We start from the raw sequence: 24985 nt of genomic DNA, 5'->3' as shown, positions 1-24985 counted from the left end.
GCACACTCACCGGACCTGGGCTAGGACTCTCTGTTTTTTTTTTTAAATTTATTTATTTATTTAATTTGTGTGTGTGTGTGTGTGTGTGTGTGGCCAGTTCAGCCCACCAGGGGGCGGGGCTGGCTGGCATATGGTGCTGGGGATTGAACCGCGGTCCCTGTGCTTTTGCTTAGCTTAGCTTGTTCTAAGTAGGGACTTTAGACCACTGAGCCATCTCACCAGCCCTGTGTTCTGTTTTTAACAATCTCCAAGTATTTGCTAATTTATTTTCAGACCCATTGCTCATTTAGTACTTTGGTACTTCCACACAATTAGTCTTTGTGAGTTCCCCAAATTTCTGACTATCAATAATTTCAAATATAATTTCATTCTAATTTGAAACTAACTTTGTATAACTTTAATTATGTTAAATATTTTTGAGCTTTATTTTATGGCTTATCACATGGTTTCTCTTGGAGAATATTCCATGTGAGTCTTTTGGGTTTGTTTGTTTTGTTTTGTCTTGTCTTGATTTTTAGAGAGGATCTCACTGTGTAGTTGAGGCTGGCCTCAAATTCACAATCTTCCTCTCTCACAAAAACCCTTTTGAAGAGGAATAATACTGGTGATTGAACCCAGGGCCTTCATAATTAGCTACACCCTAGCCCTTTTACATTTTTGAGACAAAATTTCCTAAGTTGCCCAGGCTGGTCTTGAACTTTGCATCCTCCTGCCTTGGCTTTCCAGAGTTCTGGGATTACAGGCATGGATGACCACAGCCAGTTCAAACAAACATAAAACAAAATTATTTATTTGTTTGGTACAGAGTCTTGCTACGTAGCTCGGACTGGTAGTGATCTTCTTATCTCTGTCTCCCCAGCGTTGGGATTGCAGGTGTGCACCCACATGCCTGGCTTCGGTGGCTGGCTCAGCGGGCCTGGGGTGGGGCTGGCCCAGCATTTGGTACTGGGGATCAAACCTGGGTCCTTGCTCTTGCCAGGTGAGCACTTAGGCTGCTGAGCTATCTCCCTGGCCCCAAGACAAAACTTTTAATCTAATAAGTGGTTTCAACAAAGTTGTAGACTACAAGAGTAACACACAGAAAATTAGTTACATTTCTGTATACTGACAGTAAGTATGCAAAAAGTGAAATTAAACACAAAATACCCTTTTTAAGTGACCTGGACAAAATGAAATACCCAGGTATGTATTTAACCAAACATGTACAGGGTTTGTGTGCTGAGCATGCAAGATGTTTATAAAAGAAATTAGAGTCTTTAGTAAATATTCCAGACAAATTGGGTTTATAAATTGTGCTGTCAGCACACAGATCGGTGGGGTCAGAATAGAGCAGCCAGAGCCCACACAGATGTGTTCAGCCAGTTTTTTACCAAGACGTAGAAGTAATCTGATGGAAGAAGAAGGGCTTCTCAGCAAGGGGTGGGACAGCAACTGGACAGCCATAGGCAAAGCAGACGTATATAAGAATTAATCCAAAGAGAATCACAGGTTTGAACATAAGCTATAAAACTTTTAGAAAAATTCCTAGAGAAAAAATCTTCAGGACATGGAGCTAGGCAGAGAGTCTTGGGCTTGATGCTGAAAACATGAGCCATAACAAGGAAAATTTGGTCAGTTGGACGTCCCCAAAATTAAAAATATTTGCTCTCCTATAACTGTGTGAAAAGCATGAAGGACAAGCTGCAGGGTCAGAGAAAATATTCATAAATCACGTGTCTATAGAGAACTAGTGCATGGGGGCTGGGGAGATGGCTCAGTAGAATAAGTGCTTGCCTGGCAAGTGCAAGGGCCTGAGTTCAATCCCTGGTTCTGCCCAAACAAACAAACACACCCAAAAAAATAACCTAGTGCGTGGACTATAAAAAGAACTTTATTTATTTATTTAATGTTGTTGTACTGGTATTGAACTCTGGACTTTGTGCTTGCCAGGCAGGTGCTTAAGCTGCTGAGCTATCTCCCTGGCCCTAAAAAAGAACTTTTAAAATATTAAAGAAAAAGTAAGAAAGAAAAGCTGAAATTTGAAAATGGGCAACATGAACAGACATCTTACCCAGGAGAATAAGTGTGAAGATGGGAGCAAGGATAGGACGCCACACCAGACCTGTGACCCGGGTTGGTGACGGTCAGGTGGTCACTTCTGCCTCGCTGGCATGAGCGGGGACATTGCTCATGTGCAGAGTAATCTGGAGAGCAGCTGCAAGGCGTTTCTTGGGAAGCTAAGCGTGCAGTTGCATGTGTCCTGGCGGCCACACCTGGGCATTTATTGCAGAGAAAGAAACACTGCGTGCAAGTGTTCACACATCCTTGGCTAACAGCCCAACCTGGACTCAGCCCAGATGTCCTTCAGCAAGCGAATGGTTAAAAGACTGGTGCGTCCGTGCCGCGCACCCAGCAATGGAGGCAGCAAGCGCAGGCGCGTGTGGCGCCGCTGCGCGGGGCTCGCGCTGCCCGAGCGACGTCGGCGTTCCTTAGTCAGCTTTCCATTGCTGTAGCAAATGCTGACAAATCCATTTACAGAAACAGATTTATTTTGGCTCATGGTTTTGCAGGGTTCAGTCTGAGACCAGTTGGCCCCATTGTGACGGCACATCATGGTGGGGACATGTGGCAGATCCTTTCACACACAGGATGAGGGGACGCTGGGGATCCAGGCTGTAGCAGAAGCCTATGCCAGAGGCTCCTGGCGCTTGGTTCCATGTATGGAATATGTGTGAAAACAAGCTAAACTAGTGAGCAGCTGCCAGGGCGATGGGGGCGGGGAGGACTTGGGTGGCTATACGGGGCGCCACGGGGGCTTCGTGGTGGCGACACGGCTCGCTGTCGTGTCTGTGGCGGTGAACAAGCAAGCCTGCTCGGAGGGTAAATTTTTTTGTGCACTAAAACCACTCATTATTCCTCTCCTGTCACAAAGTTGGATGACTGTATTCCATGAATGAAAGCAGGTTAAAAGACACAGAAAAAAAATGGCACCACTTAACCGGAACATGACAGTATTTAATTCAGGTATTTTGTAGATTACTAGCATAGTAAAAAATATTTCCACCTGTATCTTTTAAGGTTAAAAATGATCACATTAAAGACGAGTTTATAAGGGATCACAATATCAAGCAGAATTCCATTTTCCTTCTTGGATTCCAGAGGAAAAGGTATTTGGAGTGAGTCTACTTCAGGAAAGACTGGACAGAAGTAGGGCAGGTTCCTTTTCCCAAAGGAGACTCATCCCAAACACCTACCTCTGGAGCCCTAAAAGGAAGTGGGATTCTGGATACAATTGTATTTAACTTAGTACAGGCATTCCTACATGCTTGTGATACGAATTTTTCAAATTGTGGCCATTTGGGGAAACTTAGCCAAGTGTACAAGGAATCGCTTGTATTAGTCTTACAACTGCATGTGAATCTATAATTATCTCAATGAAAAATAAATGAGTAATTGCTAATTTAGATGAAAATAATAACCACTAGGGCTGGAGAGATAGCTCTGTGGTCTAAGCGCCTGCCTGGCAAGTGCAAGGACCTGGGCTCGCTCCCTGGTGCCACGTGCCATGCCAGCCTTGGAGCCCGGGGTGCGCTGTGCCAGCCACTGAAACCAGGCGTGGTAGCACATGGCTGTAATCTCAGTGCTGGGGAGGCTGAGACACGAGGGTCACTATGAGTCTGAGTTGTGTAGGGAGACCCTGTACCGAATAAATAAATAAATAATAATAATAAACATTAAAACAACGATATGTGTGTATATACCTGTGTATGTACATTGCTTAACTCTCCTGTAGTTCACATGTGGCAGAAATTGCAGAGGGTTGTGTTTGAGTAAAGTTTTGTGAACATGGTGGTCTAGGTGATAAACCAGCCCCAGCGCATCCAGTGTGCAGAAGACGCTCCACTCAGGATGGCTTGCAGAATCCTGGCTGGGGCAGAGGGTTGCGGCTCAGTCAGTGGCTCAGCACTCATGCATGCGGCCTTGGGCGTGGCCCTCAGCTCTGCACAATGGAAGGGTGGGAAAGGGGAGGGAGGGAGGGAAGGAAGGAAGGGGAGAAAAACCACAAGACTAGCTCTCTCTTAGAAAGAACCCTGCTAGACTGGCTCTGCCCAGCTTCCACATGTCTCTTGTGAGACAGCAAGTCTGAAGACCTGTGAACTCAGTGGGCACCTGCCTGTCACCTTTCCTTTCCATGATGGGAGAATCAGAATGCCCCTTAATCTGCTGTCTGCTCCATATTCTGCCCACTGGTGTAAATTTTTGGGAGACCTAGCCACGCCAGTAAACTGGGAGACCACGTACAGATCTGTCTTCAGCATTGTCACGAACCTAAATTGAGTGTTTCTTGTGTGTCACACATTGTTATAAGTAGTTGATCCTAATCTTGCCCACCCCAGGAAAGAGTCACTGTCGCACTCACATGTTATTCCTAAAGAGCCTGGGCCCGGAGCAGTCAAGAAACTCATCCCAGGTCCTAGCCAAGGAAGGGCCTGCCTGAGACCCTGCCAGTCTGCTGCAGAGCCTGTGACCCTGGCCTCCACACTGCCCTGAACCTCGTAAGAAGTAAAGTATAAACCGGATTCACAAACTCGGGGCTCGTCATTGCTCCCAGGGTTTCTCTCCGGCTTCATGAGGATGAGCCTGCATTTCTGTTTGGAGAACAGGTCTTTGGAAAGGCCATGTCCTCCAACAGAGCCTGTGTCTTCTGCTCAGTCCTTCTTGGGTTCCAAGTTCTGAGCTTTTCCCTGGGAACCAGCCTCCTGAGGTCTGTGGCTGAGAACCTGACACTGCGGCTTGAATGTGACACCAGAAGCTTGGCTTTGGGTGAACAGCAGCTGGGGCCACATGCCGTTAAGCAAGAGAGGCCTCTTGGGAACAGGACTCCTTCCCAGGGTGCTCATGTCAAGCGCTTTGACTAGAGGGCTTAGGTCACCCTGGCCGGGTGTCATCCCAGGAGGCTTTCACTGTGAAGGGGCTAATTACTCTTCATCTGTTAAAAAGAAGTTCATTTGAGTTTTTTTTAATTAATTAATTAATTAATTATTTGTGTGTGTGTGTGTGTGTGTGTGTGGGTGTGTGGCCAGCTCAGCCCACCTGGGGGCGGGGCTGGCTGGCATGTGGTGCGGGGGGACTGAACCACGGTCCCTGTGCTTTGCTAAGCTTGTTCTAAGTAGGTGCTTTAGACCACTAAGCCATCTCACCAGCCCCTCATTTGAGTTTTAATTCCATCTCAAGGTAGGCTTGCCTGAGTGTCTATAAGAATGAGCATTTTAAACAAAGATTTGCTACTTCTGGTATTGCGAAAATGGTTTCCTCTCCTGAATGTCACACAGACATGTTGATATTTAGAGAAATTTGAGGCTTTTCAGAGCATTAACACCCCGCTCCAGAGACTGAGAGACTGAAACTGTTTTCTTGCTGCTGGGACACAGTACCCGACACCCACAAGTTAAGGGAGAAGGCGGTTATTTTAGCTCACAGTTTGTAAAGGGTTCAGTCCGTAGTTGGCTGGCTGGAAGGCAGGGCAGTGTGGCAGATGAGAAGCAGTCCATGGCATGGTGGCAGGAAGTAGCGCTGAGGACCAAGGGAGTAGGAGGAACGAATATGGATGTTCCCGTCTGGGTCTTGCCCACAGCGACCCTCCTCTTCCCGCGCGGCTGTAAGCCCAGCAGCGGTGGACTGTTACCACACCCGTGGTTCACTCACCTACCCAGAGCCCCACCTGTGAGTGCTTGAGGCTTGGGGGGCTCTAGATATGAGCTGAAGTAGGAGCACAGGACACCACTGCAGTGCAGCAGGCAGCCTTGCTTGGCGCCGACAGCGTGCTGAGAGCGCGCTGCATGGCTTTAGGCCGGAATGCCTTAAATACACAGGAGGATTTTGGCAGCAAATGACTTTCCCAGATGTGGACCAGCCAGTCCTGCCGGCAGTCACTGTGTTACTCACAGTCTTTGCAAGTTGACCCTGGACAGAGATTGTGGCTGGAGGGGAGAAAGTACAAACACAGGGCGACCGACTCCAGGAAGAGGGTGAGGTGACGCGGGACGTCTTTGCTCCCAGGCAGTCGTGACCACTCTCCTCGGTGTGTCCTCTGTGCCACATGGCCTGGAAAGTCTGAAGGTCGTCTTCACCCTGATGGTTGAGTAGTCGTGTGTTTACTCGTTGGCTTGGGCTCCCTAGCCTCAGTTTACCTGCTTCAGCGTGTCATAGACACTCAGTACTTGTCAACAAAAAGCCCAAAAGTCCGAGGAGAAACACATGAAGTCCTGGGGTCAGAGGCCTGTGATGGGCTTCCGAGATGCAGCTGAGGGATCCGCCTCGTGTCCTCTTCCTATGTGCTGGCCCAAGGCCGCTTTCCATTCCTTCGCCGCTGTGCTTCATTGCTGAGGGGCTGCAGACCCCCTGGGTTCAGCCCAGTGTTGCCCCCTTTGCAGGCTCCAGCCACGAGTCCAAGGGTCCCCAAGTTCCCCAGAGGCCTGCGTGGCAGACTCCACGTGTTAGGGCTGCCATCTCACCCAGGCTGTGCTGGGCGCAGAGCCCTCTCACTGACATCCAGAACCAGTGCCTGCTCCTACTTCGAGGCCTTGGATCAGGATGCTCTGTCACCTGAGAACTTCTCGCCCGAGTTCTGTGCTGCATGCTGGCCACAGGGACAGTGACCTCGCTCCAAGACATTGTCCTGGTTCCTCCATCACAGTGTATCACTTTCTATACCTGTACTCCTGCGCCTCAGGTCACCGTGTCTGTCTCGTCTGTGCTGTAGAATGCAGGTCCCCAGGTGGGACCAGTGTGTGCTCTGGTACTGCGATAGGACCTGCCTCACATGAGCTGCTTGTCAAACAGTGACCGAACAAAGAAAGCTCTGGAGGAGAACGCCTTCTTATCTCTCATGCACGGCCACTCCTTCCCATTGAAGCCAGAGTAGTCCTTGTAGACTGTTCCCTTAGGAAGGGGGCCTGTTCGTGGGAACAGCCTTTGACCGGGGAAGGCCCAGATGTGTGGTGTGCACCACGGAGGCATTCATTTAATTTCCAAGTTGACAGGCGGTGTCCTACATTTTCTCTGGTTTGTGTAACACAGTAGTTGTCCATTGGTGTCCTGGGGAATCTGCTTCAGGACACTGTGCAGATACCAAAATGTGTAGGCGCTCAGTCCCCTTGCATAAAGTGCTGTGGTGTTTGTGCCACGTAACAGCGCCACAGACTGCTGAACATGACTGAAAGCTGGCCGCAGTTCTGGAGCCTGGCAAGTCCACCACCCGGCTCCCGCAGCTTGGCCATTCCGATTCCAGTGCCTTCGGTGCATTGTGCACCAGGAAGGAGGGTGTCACTGCCTTCCCGGGCGGAGGGCCAGAGGCCCAGGGAGCCTGGCCACACTCCCGAGAGGCCTGAGTCCCACGCCTAAGGGGCAGCTCTCCTAGCTCCATCTCCCCTTCCAGGCACCCCCTGCAGACTGTCCCAGTGGCAGGTGAACGCCATGACTGTTGAAGCTTAGAACACCCGGCTCTGAGGCTGGAGTGCGGACTGCCGCGCCCAGAACCCTTTCCTGTGGGCCTGCGCTCCGCCCCGTGCCTCCAAGGCTCATCCTCACGGTGCAGAGGCCCGGCTCACAGAGTGCTGAGCGGGCTTCCCACCCTCACTGCCCCTTGGCTGGGGTCTGTGGGAAAGGAAGGAGCTGTCCGCACACCTGCTGCTCCACCGTGTTTGGCCCCCTCGTTTATTTGCATTTTACAGGCAGGCATTCACTTCTGTCCGCATCTGACCTCTTTCCAGGGAGGTCTCCCTGAAGGATGCGAAGGACTATGCTGAGTCCATCGGCGCCATCGTGGTGGAGACAAGCGCCAAGAACGCTATCAACATCGAGGAGCTCTTTCAAGGGATCAGTGAGTACCTGAGGCTGGGCTTGTGACTTCGCCTGCATTCTGACTCCTCAGGGAAGCCAAGGATGAGGCAGTAGAGCTCTGAGGTGGAAGCTGCCCTCCGCTGGCTTCCTCTGATGCCGTGGGTATTAACCTGCAGCTCTGCCCTTGACTCAGTTTCCATTGTACCTCTCGGTCTCTTTCCCTCTCCTTGTGCTTTAGTCTGTCCCTTCTTTGTTCTGTGAGTTAAAATGAAATAATATTGTAAAAAATTAATTTAAGGTGATGCCTTTTGTTTCTAGCGCTTCCTCTTAGCGTGCTGAGGGAGAGGAGGTAAAGTAGATGGCTGTGGGGCCGCAGCTGAGTCACGCAGCAGACGGAATCCCAGGCAGCCTCGTAGTATCCGCCTGATGATCATTAGCTGAAAATAACGTTTCTGTGCTGGTGACCTGAGGTTGGCAGTGGGCAAAGGCTGTTTGGGAAGGTGTCCTGTCTGTGAGCCGATCCACGAACCAGGATGGCCCGCTTCATACAGTTCTGAGTCGCGTTGCCTCCCTCGCCTAAGTGACCGAAGCAGAGGGCTGTCTGCTCACGGTGTCCTCGACTCACAAGCACCTCCTTCACAAACTCTCTGACGTATGACTTTTCCTGGAGAGGTTCATGCCCGTGGTGAGCAGGGAAACAGAGCCGAGCCTCGTCCTGGGGAAAGCGCGACCCGAGTGTGGGGGAGGTTGGCAGTGCAGGTGCTGGCTGGAGTCACAGGCCAGGTGGGACAGCTGAGCAGGTGGTAGCTGTCCCAGACAGCGTGGTGCTGGATGGTTCCAGAGAGGACCCTGGCATTTGCTGTCCTCCGCCCAGAGCCCTCGCAGGCAGGGCTTCCCTGCCCAGAACAGAATTCATGTCCTTTCCACAGTTTTGGGTCCATCCGCTTAGACTCTGAGGACCCAGAGTGGGGAATGTCGCGTGTCCTTGTGTTGGCTTGATGAGGAGTTCGCGGGAGAGAGGATTCTGAACTGTGGTACTTCTGCTGTGCGTGGGTGTGCAGAGGACACAGGTGAGACTAACACTGAGCCTCCCCGCGGCCCTCACGCGTGCCCAGCGTCCTCGTGCCTTCCCTCCCTTCCGCTGTCGCGGATGGATCTTGGCCCACTGTCAGCATCACGTCCGCTAGCCTGTTCCTTGGCGTGTTGGCTTCCATTTTCTCAGGCCACAGGGCTGTGTCGCGGTCTCAGCCCTGTGGCGGGAGGAGGAGCCAGGTTGCTCTGTGCTGAGTCTCTGGAGGCCACCGCAGGGTGCACTGGGCGCGCTTTACAGGAGCCCGCGTCTCCCCAGAGCAGGGTGATTCTTTCTGGTGGCACTGGGCTCTTCTGGTGTGTTCTGCTGCTAAGCTGTCTGCTTTTGGAGAGTGTTTCAATGAACAGCCCGCATGTGTCACACAAACACCTCTAGTTTCACAGCTTCTGCTGTTCCGTGGCACCATGGAAGCTCAGAGCTTTGCATGTCCTAAATTCACCTTGAGATTTCTGTACAAGCTCAGACTTTGTGAGGCTGAGGAAAGTTTTATTGAAATAACAAATAAGGGACCTAGAGGATCAACAAGCCCAAGTGTAAGTGTCAGTGTCGTGAAAGTCTTTGTGTAGGTGTAAATCCTTCCGTGTAGGAAGTCTTTCTGGTCACAGCAATGGGGATTTGGAGTAATTAACAGCTCACATCCTGGCGGTCTGCTTCACTTAGGAGAAAAACAAGTATCTGGCTTAAAGCACAGAGTAATTGTGGCTGCAGAGTGATTAATTCCTAGTAAGTCACAGAATACCTGTATTAATTACCTCATCTTCCGTGGCAAATGCACGACTGTTTCTGTTAGTAGACTGCATTTATGATTCCTTTAACAGAGAGAGCTTGCAGAATCAGAGCCGTGGCAGAGTGTAGGTACCGTCTCTGTGGCTCTTTCTGTCTGGGTGCCCGTCTCTCTCTTTACCCATCTGAGTCTCTGGCTATCCATCTACTTCTGCATACTCATCTGCTTGGATATCCACCCACCTCAGTGTGCATCTGTCTGTCTATCTCCACCTGCCTGTGTGTCCATTTATCTCCTTGGGCATCCGTCTCTGCGTATCCCGCCATCTCTCTGGGCATCCATCCATCTGTCTGGTATCCATCTGTCTCTGTGTGTCCATTTCTCTGCGTGGCCAGCCATCTCTGCATATCCCGCCATCTCTCTGGGCATCTATCCGTCTCTCTGGTATCCATCTGTCTCTATGTGTCCATTTCTCTGCGTGGCCAGCCATCTCTGCGTATCCAGTTGTCTCTCGGGGTATCCTTCTGTCTCGCTGTATCTGTCCATCTCTGTGTATTCACCCATCCCGCCAGGTATCCATCAGTGTCTCTGGTATCCATCCATCTCTCCTTCATCCCTCTGTCTCTCCCTGGTCCCCACCTTCCTGCCACTACTTATGAGGGCTGGTGCCCTCCCTTTGCCTCTACGCCTCAAGGTGAATTTCTCCACAGTAGGGGTCAGTGGTCCAATTCCAGGCGAATGTAGAACACATTTCTCAGTGCGCCTGGATATACTGCAGCAGACTGTCTGTTTATTTGCCTTGTTCCTGTTCCTACTTGGATTACGTGCACTCCTCCCTGATCTTAAAATAGATGTGGATATTGCTGACACCTGCGCTCCCCGGAGGGCTGTTCCAGAGACGGACACGTCTGAGGGAAAAGGCGCAATGAGCCACCCAGAGGGGAGTAAGAACGCACGCGCTCTAGGAAGGTGATCTTAGGTGAAATTAATTTGCACTGATTTGGATGAAGACACAAACGCTTCCCAGAGTGACCATAAGGCAGAAGCGAGACAGCTGAGCTTTCTGAACGGCGCTAATGCTGACGCGCTTTCTAACTGGACATTGTCCATGTGCCTTCTTGTTTGTTGTTTGTTTGGCAGTGTCAGGATCGAACCACGGCCTTTGCACTGAGCTACATCCCCCCAAGTACCCCCACACGCTCTTTTGAGACAAGGTCTTACTAAATTTCCCAAGCTGCACTTGGAGTCATCCAGCCGCGGCCTCACAAGTGGTGCACCAACACATCGAATGCTGTTTCTTGTAAAGCTTAAAGCTGCCCTGTCGAAGGTTTTGTTGCTGCTCTGTTGTGAGTGGTCCTGCAGTCTGTCCTGCGTGGCACATTGTCCCCCTTTCCTAGGTCTCTTGTCTGGACCCTCCTTGCCCCACCGCATGGGTGGATTTCCTGTCATGTTTCCCCCCAGGATTTCTTCATATTTTTCCTTTGGGTTCTTCCATCTGGGATTTGAGCTTTAAATTTTCTCTTTGAATTGAAATATAAGAAGAAAAATTCTTGGCCAAGAAAATAACTTTAATTTGAATTTTTAAGTTGGATATGAAAACACAGAGATGGGCTGGGGAGGTGGCTCAGTGGAATAAGCACTTCCCTGGCAAGTGCAAGGGCCTGAGTTCAATCCCTGGTTCTGCCAAAAAAAACAAACAAACAAAAAACAAACAAATTAAAAAAACAAAACCACAGAAAATACCCCATTTCTGTTTATATAATGCAGGTTTCAAAACCAAAAGCAGAAGTGGGCATGGTGTTGCCTGCCTTCATCCCTGCACTCTGGGAGGCTGAGGCAAGCAGAGCCCAAGCTCAAGCCCCGCCTGAGTGATCCAGTGATTTAGCAAGACTTTGTCTCAAAATAAAAAATAAATTTTAAAAAGGAGTAGTACGGTACTCAGAGAAAAGGTCCTGCATTAAGTCCTGATGCCTCCCAGTTCCGCTGCCTCGGCCCTGCTCTGTGTCACAACTCCAAAGACAAGGGACAAGATCTGCTGCGGGGCCACACTCAGTCTGAACCATGATGGTCCCCACTCCCACGCTCTCGCAGGGGTCTCAGGCTCCGTGTAACTCTGCAGGAGTCTCGCGTCACAGATGGTCTTCTGGGAGATGTGGCTGCCAATGAGCAGGTGCCAGTGTCTTTCAAGGCCTCCCTAAAATGGAGACTGGGAGCTGGTGAGGCCTGAGCCCTGCCTTTGACCGGGGGTCTCGACCCTTCTGTCCCATCTGGGATAGCTTTACGTGGCTCAGGATCAAGTGACTTGTACGGCTGGCTATGCAGACTGAATGTTGAGTGACACCCACGAACTGGACAGAGCTGGTTTCTGTCGATTTGTGTGTCCCATAAATACCTACAGTGCTCTTGGGGACACACAGTGAAGTGGGCAGTGGCAGGGAGAGGTGTATAGGTGCCCGGTCACCATTGTCACAGATGAGCAGACCTGGACAGGGACAGATGCTGACAGTGGGGCTTCAGGTGGTCCCCAAGGAAGTGATTGAAGTTAGAGCTGAAAAACTCAAGAAGGCTGGGTGAGTAAAGAGCTCAGTGAGACCTCGGCAGAGCGGATCCAAGGAGCAAGGACCTTGTGGCAGGACATGATGGGGTGGGGGTGGCAGGCTTGGAGAGCAGGTGGCAGAGGGAGGCTGGAGGCCCAGCCAGGGCCTTGCAGAATCGTGCGTGGGAAGAGGGGATGAGGTTCTGGTCAGTGGGGACAGGGGAATTCACAGGCGGGACAGGCTGCACCTGGCCCCCTGGGTCAGGATGTAGCTAGAGTGAGGTGGGTTCCAGACTGGATATATTTTTTAAAATTTATGTATTTGTTACAGGGTCTCACTATGAAGCTCAGACTCATAGTGATCCTCCTGTTTTCAGCCTCCCCAACACTGGGATTACAGGCATGCGCCACCACACCCGGACCCTGGGGGGTGGGGCTGGCATAGCGTGCGGTACCAGGGATTGAACCCCAGTCCCGGCATTTACCTAAGCAAGGGCTTAGTCTGCTGAGCTATCTCGCCAGACCTCAGACTCTTTGAAAGAACCTACAATGCTCCCCAGCATAGGAAGCAGCTTGGGGTGGAAGTTTTGTGGCCTAGGAAGGGGACCCAGACACAGCCGGCTGCTGTTTACTGCAGAGGATGACCAGCCTTGGGACACACCCCTGCGCCTGCGTCAGTCAGGCCCTGTTAGGATTCAGGGAGTAAGCAACGGCAGCTTTGGTGTGTGACACCTGTCCATCCAGCGTGGATTTGTTTTGTTGTTTGTTTTGTTTTGAACCCACTGAGGTAGGGCTGCAGGCCCAGCAGGAAAAGCCTGGATTGGGGTAGGACCGACCGTGACCTGTACCCCTGCCCTGTTACTGTCAGCTTCAACTGCAGAGGAGAGCAAGGCTTTCTCCTACAGAAAGTGAGCTTGGAAGCCAGGCGTGGTGCCGCACACCCATGATCCCAGCACTCAGGAGGCTGAGGCAGGAGGATTGCTGAGAGTTTGAGACCAGCTGGGGATATAGGGAACTCAAGGCCAGCCTGGACTGCATAGTGAGACCCTGCCTCAAAAGACCACCTCCCCCAAAAGAGATGAACTTGGAGACATTTAAGGGTACTTTTGGCTGTTTTTTTTTTTTTTTTTGCTAGTTTGAGAATGGGGAGGGGATGTTTGTTTGGAAAGAATTAGTACAATTGGAGTCTGAATTATATTAGCTTGGAAAAACTTGAACAGGGCGTTCTTAGAAAAACTGAGCAGCCAGGATGTAGGGGTCAGAGGCGTCTTGTTCCGTGATGATTTCTTGGCTTGGGCCACTGGAGTTTTGCGATTCCCTAGGTAGTTCTGTAGGTTTGGGGCATGTTGAAGAAGGTTAAAGCCAAGCAAGTCCTTGCCAAAGTTATCACATGGTACAGCCAGCTGTCAAAGGTGGATCCCTTTAGCAGGTAAGGGACAGGGCAAGAAAAGAGATCATTCACTTCCTTGCCCCCCAGGGGTGATAAGTCATGGCAGGAAGTGAGCAGGGTGCTGAGCTCCAAACAGGCCTGGCCTTTATCTCAGCAATTCTGGTTCTGTTGTGGTTTAGCTTGGTTTTTGGTTTTTTTAAGACAAGGTGTCACCGCGTAGCCCAGGCTGGCCTTGAACTCATGGCCATCCTCCTGCCTCACTCCTGCCTTCTGGAATTTCAGGCATGCACCCCCATGCCTGGATTATCTCAGCAGTTCTTACAAGACAGTGGTCATGCTGGGTGTGGTGGCACGTGCCTGTCATCCCAGTACTCAGGAGACTGAGGCAAGAGGATCGTTGCAAGTTCAAAACCAGCCTGGGCTACAAAGTGAGCATAAGGCCAGCCTGAGCTGCACAGTTGTCCCTTCATATCAAGGGCATAGGTTCCAGGGCAGCAAAATCAGAGGCTGCGGAAGGCCTTTACATAAAATGAGTCGCATTTGCACGGGACCCATATGCTTCTTGTACTCTTTGAGTACTTCTCTACTTACTCCTTGCACCCAGAGAGACAAGGCAAAGGGTGTCCGCGTTGTCGCAGTAGTGCAGGGTCTAGGGATGGTGACAAGAAGTCTGAAGGAGTAGAGTGCAGATGCCTTGTCAGAGGCCTGACCCGGCTTCTGGTGGTGTGCAGACCCAGCCCCTGTGGGCAGAAGCCTAGTGACAGCGCACACCGAGGGCCTGCGCCACAGCCGTGTCAGATGTGCCGAGCTCTCTCTCTGCGCGCTCTTCCAGCCGTTCCCATGTGTGGTAACTCGCAAGTGTGCCATTCATCCTGGGAAACAGGCACTGCTGTTATCCTGTCTCACCAGTAGGGAAACTGAGGCATGAAAGGCTTGTCACTCACATGGGGCTGCGTGTAGAGTAAGGGAGAATAAGCCCAAGAAGGCGGCACCAGGCTTTGGCAGCGTGCCCCGTGTCCCTGTCACAACTCGCTGTGCCCAGCACTTGGGGGTAACCTCCGCCACAGTGGGAAGCAGGCAGTGACTGAACCTTGCAGGACCTGGGAAAGGGTTTTTTTTTTTTTAAATCAGATTACACCAATATAAACAAATGATGAGAAATGATATGAATTTCTGCTTAGTGGCCTAAAAACACAAATCATTGCATGAAAAACAGAAGTTACCAAAAAAAAGTGGGTGGGGGGCTGGGGAGATGGCTCAGTAGAATAAGTGCTCCCTGGCAAGGGCCTGAGTTCAATCCCCAGTTCCGCAAAAAAAAAAAAAAAAAAGAAAGAAAAAAGAAAAAGAAAAGGTTACAGAGCATTTTATATAATATCCTGATTTCATACTATTGAAGCCGTAGAACAGAGATAATCCTTAGTACATTCTTCCACGATGCTCTTTCCTAGAAGGTAGCACATGAAAATGTACTGGTGGTTGTTTCATGATATTGGGGTTCCCAGGAACTCTGAACAAGGAGCTTTATTCTGGAAAAGGGCGTGGAGCACAGTGACTCGCAGTGTCAGGACCAAGCTGGCTGCCGCGCTCCCCAGTCTTCTCCAGCCTCAGTTATTTTGAAGGAAACTGCACGTCTCTTCACTTTTTCTGTGCTGCTCTTAATCTGCAGCTTGGTTTCCACAACGAAGATTACATTGCCACGTCGGTGATGCAGTTATCCCATGAACTGTTTGATATTTCCTAATATCCAGCCGGTGGTCAGAGGCCCACATTGCATATAATTGTCATAAAATGGTTTGTTTGAATTGTACCGGTTGTTTGAGTCACAGTGTAAGTGAGCTCCAGATGCTGATTAGTTGTGTCTTTTTAGCCCCTTTTTCGGCAGGTCTCGCTGTGTCGTTCAGGCTGGCCTCGGACTCGAGGTGGCCCTCCTGCCTCGCCTCCCAGGCGCCTTGTCCTGGACCTTTGCAGTTAACAGGTCGCACCTGCTCGCCAGCCAGCCTGCCGCAGCCTGCTCTCCCGTCCTGTCTCTGGCCTTGGCTGTCTCCTTGCCAGTCCCCGGTCACAGCCGCCTGGAGCCTCCCACCGCTTCTTCTGCCTGTCTCTGCCTCCTGCTTCCCCTGCTCTCTCCCTGGGTCCTCCGTAGCACGGCGTCTCTCCTTGTCTCCAGCCTGTTTGGCGCAGCCGTGCAGCCTCCTGGCAATTCCCTGTGGTCTTCATGGGGCTGACCCTCAGACCTACATGCTCCGCCTCCTTCAGGGCCATCAGCTCTCTCTGTCGTCCTCCTGGGTGAGGAGGGAAAGGTGCGGAGGCCTTAGGAACTGCCCCAAGTCCACGGAGCTGGACCTCCGAGGCCCCACCTCAGAACTCTCTGTGAAGGAGCAAAGTGCCATCTTCAGGGAACCACACTAATTCCATCTTTGAGAAATACAGTGACCTTTGCCTTTCTGTGGTTCCCATTGTTCACTGTCCACTCCTGTCTAAAAATACCAAATGGAGAGGAGAAAGAGAAGCATTTCAGGTATCTGACTGTTGGTACAGATTACGGTTGTAATTGTTATTATTATTAATCTTTCTGTGCCTCATTAATAAATTAAACATTGTTACAGGTGTGTATGCGTAGGATAAAGTGGGTGCCTGTGGTGGTTGGCACCAGCCACAGCTCCTAGCACCCACTGTGGACAAGGCGTGGCTGTATTCTATTCTCATAGATGTGATTTTGATTATTCTGAAGAGAAAAGAACCTGGCACCTAGAAGCCAGGCTCAGTGTGGATTGGAGAACGTGGGAACTGCTTAGGACACGAGAGAAGCGATCGTTCTGGAGACACTGCGCATCTGGAATATCTCAAGTGAGGGGCGTGAAGAGCTGGAGGGCACGAGGTCCCCCACGGGCCTGTCAGCTGTGTGTGCTGAAATAGCTTACGTCTTCTTGCTATATTTTGAGGTATTTTCAATAAGAAAAAACATGAAAAGACTTGAGATGTGAAGTAAGTCATTTAAAGGCAACTGAGAGGCCAGAGCTGCTTAAAATTCACGTGAGAACAGCACAAGGTTGACGCTAGTATGGGACACTGATTTGTTATTGTCACAAAAGCTAAACTTTCAACGCTTTCCACTGATCAGCAAACAGGGCTTGTCTTTCACGCTAACAAGGGCAACAGCCTGTGCCAATCTGAATTATAATCGTGTCTGACGGTCTTTCAGCTGCAAAGACTGGAACTCCTGCTGCAATGCCTCAGACACCATCCGAAGAAGTATGAATTTAAATAAGGGTGCAGTGTGACACCAAACATCCTCCAAAAACACAGAGCTTTCCTGGGGAGGAGATAGCACGCTGTTGGCAGCAACATGTCACTTGAATAAACCTTTGAAAAGGTCTGGTAGTCGTTGGGAATTTTCTTCCCTTCCTGTCACTTGAGGCTAAAAAGGAGAGGAGGTATTTTGTTTGCATCCTTTAAGCTGTGGCTGATAAAACGCAGCAGGCCCACAGGAGGGAAAGCCTCCTTATTGTACCTTTCCTTTCCTGGGTGAGCACAAAGTGTTTCCAGAATGGCCTGCAAAGCGGGGTAGAGCTGCGTTGGCTGTTAGGGGATGGCAGAAACGACAGCTGCAGAAATTATGACAGAGCTCTCCTGTGCTCCGTAGGTAATCTGATGACAGTCTCAAACGTCAGTGGCCTTACTCGTCATGCTCGAGCTTTGGATCCAGCTGTGCAGTGCCTGAGCACCTGTGGGCAAGGCTCTTGGTGTCCCCTGGACAGAGCCACCTCTGCCTGGGCACTGTGGATCGCACAGGGGTCCTTGCGTAGCACCTTTTGGCACTAGAGACACTGGTTTGGGAACCAATTTCTGTTCCCCTTATACATCCTGGTCACGTAGGACATGAAGTGTTGCCTTACCGGTCCTTTGAAGCCCTTGCTTTAGAGCTAGTGTTTCATGCCATCTCCAGGGGTGATAGAAAAATTGGAGAGAGCGCAGGTATGACTGAGCGGAGAGCACAGGCTCCACGACCTATCAGAATGTCGAGGTGTGGTCATGATCAGGGCCACCTGTCCCAGTTACTGTTGACACAACTGTCAGCAAATAACGCATATTCTCTGAATCACGGTAAAACTATGATGTTAACGCGGCACACCAAGGCACAGCATTAGTTGGGGACGGGCTCTGGGGAAATCTCTGAAGACTGTGAGGTTGTATAAGGTTGTTATTGCCAGATTCCAGCACCCCAAAATAAGCTCACTGAGAAGAACTTCGCCCATCTTGAGAACACAATTCAGGGGTCTTTGGTTTCTTCTCAGATACGTGTGACTGGCAGCCCAGCCCAGTGGAAAGAACTTCCATGGTCTAAAAAAACAGTCCACACCCCTCAGCTATCACTTCCCTGTTCCCTTTCCTTGCTTTTCCAATTTTACGTTGTTTTTATTTTCAAATTAAGTTAAGTAAAAATAAGATCACGTGGGAATGACAGTAAAACCCCCTTTTCTGTGAAGAGTGTCTCAGCAGGGCTTCCCAGTTGGTGGCTGCGTGTGTTGGCAGGAGGGGGTGGGGGGATAAGTGCTAATGCCCCGACTATGGAGAGCGAGTTCTGTTTGAGGAGGCAGAAGACACAGACGAGTCCTTCACGGCGCTGCTAAATTCAGGTCATCATGGCCTGACGGGTGGTGGAAGCTGGCTGGCAGGGGTGAGCTGAGGGGCAGGGGGTGGGCAGAGCATCGCCAGGTTCCGGAAGCAGCTGGTATCTCCTGAGGTTTCTAGACATGGGCTTGACTTCATATGGCAGAGCTGGAAGAGGAGGGAGGGAGGGAGCCAGGGTAAGAAAGAAGGAAGGGAAGGGAGAGGAGGCAGGCAGGCAGGCAGGCAGGCAGGCACCTGTGTCTTCTGTGGGACCCACTCATCAAGTGGCCAAGTGTTGAGGGGGAGGAGGACTCACCCTCACCCTTTTCTGTTGCAGGTCGCCAGATCCCGCCCTTGGACCCCCACGAGAAGGGCAACAATGGAGTGATCTGCATTCATGGTGGGAAGCCACCCTCGCAGGGCCGGCGGTGCTGCTGACCCAGTGCCCAGGGCACTGCCACCTCAGGAACTGTACCTACGCTCTGGGATTCAGGCACAGGCCTTGCTCCTGAGGCTGCAGGAAGTGGCAGGATGTGTCTCTTGACAGGGAGTGGGGAAAGCACAGCCGCAGTGTCCCTGTGGTGTGCCAACACCAGCCGAGTGCTGCTCACTGGTTAACAGGGGCAGGTGCCTTTTTTGCTAAAAGCGTTAGAACATTGTTGGATTTGTCCACAAGTCTTAAGTACTGTTCTCCTCTCAGGCCTGTGTCACACGGCCAGATTCCAGTAACTCCTCCCATTTTGTGCCTGCCTTACCTGACTGGCCTTCACCAAAAAGTGAATTTAATATAGAAAAGTAGATTTCCGCTGGTTTGGGAAATAAGCCTTTATTTATTGCGTTCTGAGAGGAGCCGGAGAAGCGTAACTGGACCACCATTCAAGATGAGTCTTGTACTGCTACGGAAGAGGAGGAAAAAATGTTTGAAGACTTATCCACATTCCTTTCAGTTTAATTGGTGATCATTTTAAGTTTTCATCGGATACAGGCAAACAGAGCCAGTCATACCATGACGCTGCATACGACTCTTGGATGGGGCGGCCAGCTTGAGCGCGCCAGCTAAATCAGCACTACGTAGGCAGGGTTACAGGGGCACATGAACTTCTCGAGGCTTGCCCTGCACACGCCGCTGCACGGCGACTTGCTGGTCTGAGGGGTGGCCAGTGCATGCAGTCGTATTTGCTGAGGATGTGCCGCGGTGTCATATCTGGGAAATTGGCTAGAGAGTGCTTCGAGTCTAAATTCTAATAATATAACAAAAACTAACTGTAGGTTACAGCAAAGCCAGACAGAGGAAGTGTTGCTGTGCTTGGGGACAGTCACATGGCCACACAAAGGGCCACCAGGGGGACCGGCCAGGGGCCTGAGGATAGACTCCGAGAGGGACCTTCTCATTCAGATTCCCCATCTGCTCAGCTGAAGATGTCCAAATCGCAAGGAAAGAAAGAGAGAGGAGCAGAAGTTTTTTGCACCAGAAATGCAAATGCTATTACCATTTTAGTGTTCAACAGGACTTGGGATGGAGGACCCGGGTGGGGCCGGCACAGGGCCTTGGAAGCAGGTCCTGGCACAGAGCGCCCACAAGCGCTGGCTGGAACCTTCTTCGCTGAGAGCCTCCCATGGCTGGTAACCGTAGTGACAGCCCGCCATGTGGCTACCAGAAAGGAGGCTGTGAGCTGGTTCGGGGCCTCGAGCTGTCTCGACGCAGCGCAGGCTGGTGTCATAGGAGCCTACGCATTGGTGCTGTCACAGGCAAGACAGGGTCAGGCAGCTGCAGGTCAGAAGGGAAACAGAGGGCCGGGGCCAGGCTTTTGGTTTCTCTACATGGATGGTACTGGGCGACACAGGGCCAGGTTCTCTCACACATTGTTTTTCACCCCAAGGATGTGCTGTCGAGTTGAGTTCTTACTGCTTTGCCCAGCTTTGTAGACGTGATCGACAGCCTTAGAATATGAAGGCCAGAAAAGTTTGGTTTCAAGGGGGTCACTTGAGGCCAGGGATATAGCTCAGCAACCCAAGCACCTGCCTGGCAAATTCTCAGTACTCCTTCCCCCCAGAAAAGGGTGGCACTTGGCTCCCGAGGTAGGTGGCCCAAAACCCACCAGCGAGTGGCACCGGCATGTCCTGGCAGGGCCTCCACAGGATTGGCAGAGTTCTTGTCCCTATCATCACCAATCCTGCCCGGTGTGCTTCTGTTGCAGGCCCAGAAACGATCGTACATCTCGCTAGAGGAGAGAAAGTGGAGCTCTGAGGCGCCCCCTGCAGTGGCGCCCGGCCTCTGTCGGCCTTTTCTTGTGCCGCTTCGCCTCGGCACCTGGGCTTCTCGCCAGCCGGCAGCTCAGGTTGCTCCGTAAGACAGGTCACACCCCAGCAGAGTGCCGCAGCTTGAAGTGTGTCGGTGTGGTTGTATTTGGCGTAACACGTCCAGCCTTAAGCCCATGTAGGCATCTGCCCCCTGATGAGACCCCGGCTGTATTTCAGAAGCGCACCAGGGGTGGGTCGTCCTCGTACTGTTCTGTGCTGCCTTAGCTACTGAAGCCAACCGACGGCAGACATGCGCATCACCGCGCAGAGCAACCGGCAAGGAAGGCAGGTGCGCCGTCTTCGTGTAGAGGTGGGTCTCCCCAAGGGCAGGCGCTTGGCCTTGTCCACGACGAGGCTCCCACCCTTTCTTATTTGAATTGCTTTCCGGCTGTCCTAACCACTGATGCACAGCCACACCACAGGGCGGAGTGCGTGGAAATGACCGTTGCTCCAGGGTGTCAAGCACTTCCAGGTCATGTGATGTCCTGGGCACCGTTTCCCGCTGCTTGCCTCTTCTCTCCTTTTTCTCTCCTGTGGGATGTGTGTACTCGTGGGAATAGGCTCTCTCCTGGTTGTGCTGACATGTAACCCATTTCAAGCTGGCTTGGCTCGGCTCATGGCCGTGCACTGTAGGAAAAGCGTGAGTTCTTGAAGGCACCGCTTCCAGTGGGCTTCTCTAGAACTGGGAGTGGGTCAGGCACATCTTTTACATATGGACAGTATCGGCTTATTGACTTGCTGTTTCATGGTTTGAAATGGCACATTAGGGTGCTGACTGTGCCTGTGCCTTGCAGACAAACAGGTTGAAGACCTAGAGCTAAGTTCTACCCTATAATGTGGGCTGGGCCCCTGTGGAGAACAGCGCCTTTAGTGAGGGAGCTTTGGATGACAGAATACAGCTTCTGTGGTTGAAGACCACGTAATGTGGCAGCTGAGCAGAGTGCCTTTGTGTGGGCTTCCCCCTCACGGGCTTTGACATGCCTGGCAGGGCGTGTGACGAGCAAGCCCTCCCAGGGGGCTCAGGCTGCGCCCAGCCCGCCCAGGTGTCTAGCTCGCCCTTCACTGTCATCCAGGGACGCAGCGCCAGCGCTGCGTACAGACTGCCACCTCGGCTGGTGTTCTGCAGGACGCTTCTATCTGGGCTGGACCCAGGGCTTGTATTTAGAAGACGCCACTGCAGACACCCAGGACCTCTGTACTTTGTATTCTATTCTGTAGTAGAACATTTCCTTCAGCAATGACCATTTGTATCTATTGTTTTTGTTTTAACGCACACTGATTCATACTAATAAATATTTTAAATTTTACCAAGTTTGTCTTTTCCTTATTATAATATTTGCAGAATAACTTGTTAGAACTTTCAGTCAATTTGGAGGAGTGGTGACTCTCCAGAGAAACCCATATACCTGGGCAAAGGAAGGTGTGTAAGATGCTCGCTGGTGCGCTGTTTGCAGGGCAAAAGTTGCTGGCAACTAAGGAAGTAAAGAAAGGAAGATGCAGCACAGTCGCACAGCGAGAGCTGTGGGGTCACCGGACTGGACACCTCAGCGATGTGCACCCTTGTCCCCCTCAGGAGCACAGTGTGGGGTGCAAAGCTGCTACCCATGCCCAGGAGAAGCGTGCTCATGGGAGCCTGTGTAGCTGCGTGAGGCAGCTTTCCTGCTTTTAGTACAAAATACCTGACACGTGCAGCGTAAAGGAGGAAAGGTGTTATCTGGCTTATGGTTTCCAGAGAGTTCCATCAGTGATCTACTGTCCATGAGGCAGACGCAGTAGGGCGAAGGGAATGCAGAGCAGAGGTGCTTAGTTCATGGTGGTGAGGAAGCAGTGTAGAGGAAGAGCACCAGAGAAGAGGGGGCCGGGGACCAGAAAAGGGCCCCAGAGCCACAGCTGTGTGATCCCCGATGTGTGCCTTCCTGTTCCCCAAGGCAGCCCCAGACGACGCTGACCATTGGGCACACTCCACCCCCTGTTGACTTGATATCCAAACACATCTTAATCTGTAATCAGTGTCCAAATAAAGATGGTAACCACGTAAGTGTGGTAGCGCATGCACGTAATCCCAGAACGCTGAGAGGCCGAATTGGGAAGATGACTGGTTTGCGCCCAGCCTGAGCCACTTAGTGACATCTTTTCTCCAGAAATAAGAAAGGATTGGCCCTGTGTTCCATCCCCAGCATGGGGAGGGTTCAAAATTCTACCTAACATGATACCACTATCATGAATCCGACCAAAAGTGCAATACTTCTTTCTCTCAAGCCTCAGCAGTTCCAGCATGGCTCAGAAGTCCAAGCGCAGGGCCAGGGATGTAGCTCAGTGGAGTAAGTGCTTACCTGGCAAACACAAGGCCCTGAGTTTGATCCTTGGTACCAAAAATAAAAAATTTAAAAAAGGTCCAAGCCCAAAATCTCCTCTAAGACTCAAGGAAGACTCTTAGCTATGAGTCCCTGTAACAGCCACAAGAAGTTAGTGTACATTATCCTGGGATCAGAGGCACAGAATAAACATTACCATTCCCAAAGGAGGCTAACAGAGGGATAGAAAAGAGTCAGACCAAAAAGAAAAGTGCACCCGAGAAGGGTTAAAGCCAGAAGCTCCGTATCTGGCACCTAGAGGACATGGTGGTAGGACAGGAGCCAGGAGGGCTTGCATGGCCCCTTCGCCTGCGTTGCAGCTGCTTGGCCTCTCGGGATGGGTGCTTCTGTTTGGCGCCTGTGGATGTCCTGCAGCCGCTGTCTCCTGGTCCTGGAGCCTCCAGCTTCCCGGGGCTGTAGCGGTCTCCGTTACGCCTTGGCTATGTTCCGCAGCTTCAGCCACCTCCTTTCCAGGGCGCGTCGCCTGCTCAGCAAGGTCTTCCCTCGAAGTCTTGTGGAAGCCTCTCTGGCGGCACACCTATTGCATTTATTTATGCAAATAAATTTTCTGTAAGAATGTAACTTGCACGGCTTCCAGTTCAATTCCCAAGACGGTTCGTGTTCCCAACTAAAACTTTCCCAAGCCGGGCCTTTATTGTCTGCATTTCTATTGGAACTCTGGTCTTCTGGGCTCTGGGGTGAGCGACCCGTCAGGATCTGCCTACAGCATTGCGGGGCTTCTCTAGCTCGTGTCCAAGCCTTGCTGGACTACAGCCTGCTCCAGAGGCTTCTGGGCCCCTCGGCAAGGTCCTGAGACGGCAGCGCCCCCTCTGGGCACCAGTGTCTGTGTTTGTTAGCTTCCCCATTGCTAGCATACAGGACCCCAAGCTGTAACTCAGGGTGGAGAGGCCTTTTTGGCTCATGGCTTTAGAAGATTCCGTTCACAAGCTGCTGGCCCCAAGGCAGGAGCATCATGGTAGATGAGTGGGGGAGCCGAGCTGCTGGGTTCACGGCAGCAGGGGACAGCTGACTTACTAGGTGAGAAGCCAGGAGGGATCTACCTTCACACATAGATTGAGAACATTATCGCGAGAGAGGGTCAGTGAGTGTAGGAGCAGACGACGCAACGCAGCTGGCCTTTGCCTGCTCACTTGGTCTTGTTTTCTTGCTCTTTTTTCCTGCCTCCTGCTATGAGACGAAGCAGCGAGAGGCCCACATTTCCAGCCCTGAGAACTGGGAGAAACAAAGTCTTTTCTTTGTAATTTACTTTGCTTTGTATTGTTATAGCAGTAGAATGTGAACCGAGATTTGTATCCCCCCCCCCCCCCCGCTCTCGCTCTCTTTTCTTTTTGGGTGATTTGTTATTGACTATGCCAAAGGTGGGATGGCCAAAGCACAGACTGAATAATGTCATTTCCTCAAAGCTTTCTTCTGCAAGTGAGGTAAAATGCACGCTGTTCCCTGCGGTGAGATGCCGGCCCGTCCCGCTGGGCACCGCTCCCCACCCCGCCCGCTCCTGCCCCTCTGCCGGGCTGCTTTCTTTCTTCCGAAACAGCACACAGCCTCTTTCCTCTCCCTGGCAGGGCGTGCCCTCTGAGAAGCTAGGAACAGTTCCCACAGGCTTTTCTGGCGCTTTTTCTGGGGAATGAGAGTCCACCCGTATAATCATCACAGAGTTGGGGCCAGCAGGTTAGTTTCTGAGTTAAGGTTGAGCAGTATTCATCAAAAACTATGTGCTTTTCCCTGAATATAATGAATGAAGAAATGTCCGTAATCTATAGTCAGAGTTGTGAATTGCCAGATTAATCAGCTATGTAGTGGATTTACTAATGGTCAACTTGTAACACCAAGATGAATTGAATCAAGGAGATGCTGGGTGTGGAAAGCCCACCTGAGGATGGTAGCTAGCAACACTGAAAGAGAACTGGACAGCCAGTTGTGGTGATACATGCTTGTTCTCCCAGCACTTGGAAGGCTGAGTCAGGAGGATTTCTACAAGTCTGAGGCCAGCCTGGGCTGCAAAGTGAGTGCTAGTTCAACCTGACCCACATAGTGAAACACTGCCTCAAAATGACCCTAGAGGGGAAGATGGAGCGCTATTGGTTCTCCGGAAGAACTTTGTCATGCTGGTTTTCCTGGTATGAACTCAGCTGTTCTC

The 24985-nt window shown here is 51.3% G+C and overlaps 1 protein-coding gene across 1 annotated transcript in view; it reads left to right on the top strand.

Moving 5' to 3' along the window:
• The window catches only part of Rab31 (RAB31, member RAS oncogene family), a 116910-nt gene extending 95153 nt beyond the window's left edge, over positions 1 to 21757 (top strand). The window contains exons 5-6 of the mRNA XM_023705290.1: positions 7752 to 7861; positions 18510 to 21757. Of these exons, the coding sequence (XP_023561058.1) occupies positions 7752 to 7861; positions 18510 to 18610 (211 nt within the window). The 3' untranslated portion in view covers positions 18611 to 21757. The remainder of the gene's footprint in view (positions 1 to 7751; positions 7862 to 18509) is intronic.
• Positions 21758 to 24985: the final 3228 nt, after the last annotated feature.

This window comes from Octodon degus, unplaced genomic scaffold (genome assembly GCF_000260255.1).
Source record: "Octodon degus isolate 3935 unplaced genomic scaffold, OctDeg1.0 scaffold00216, whole genome shotgun sequence".
NCBI lineage: Eukaryota > Metazoa > Chordata > Mammalia > Rodentia > Octodontidae > Octodon > Octodon degus.
Note: the sequence above shows the minus strand (reverse complement) of the source record. Positions and strands in the feature narration are given on the sequence as shown.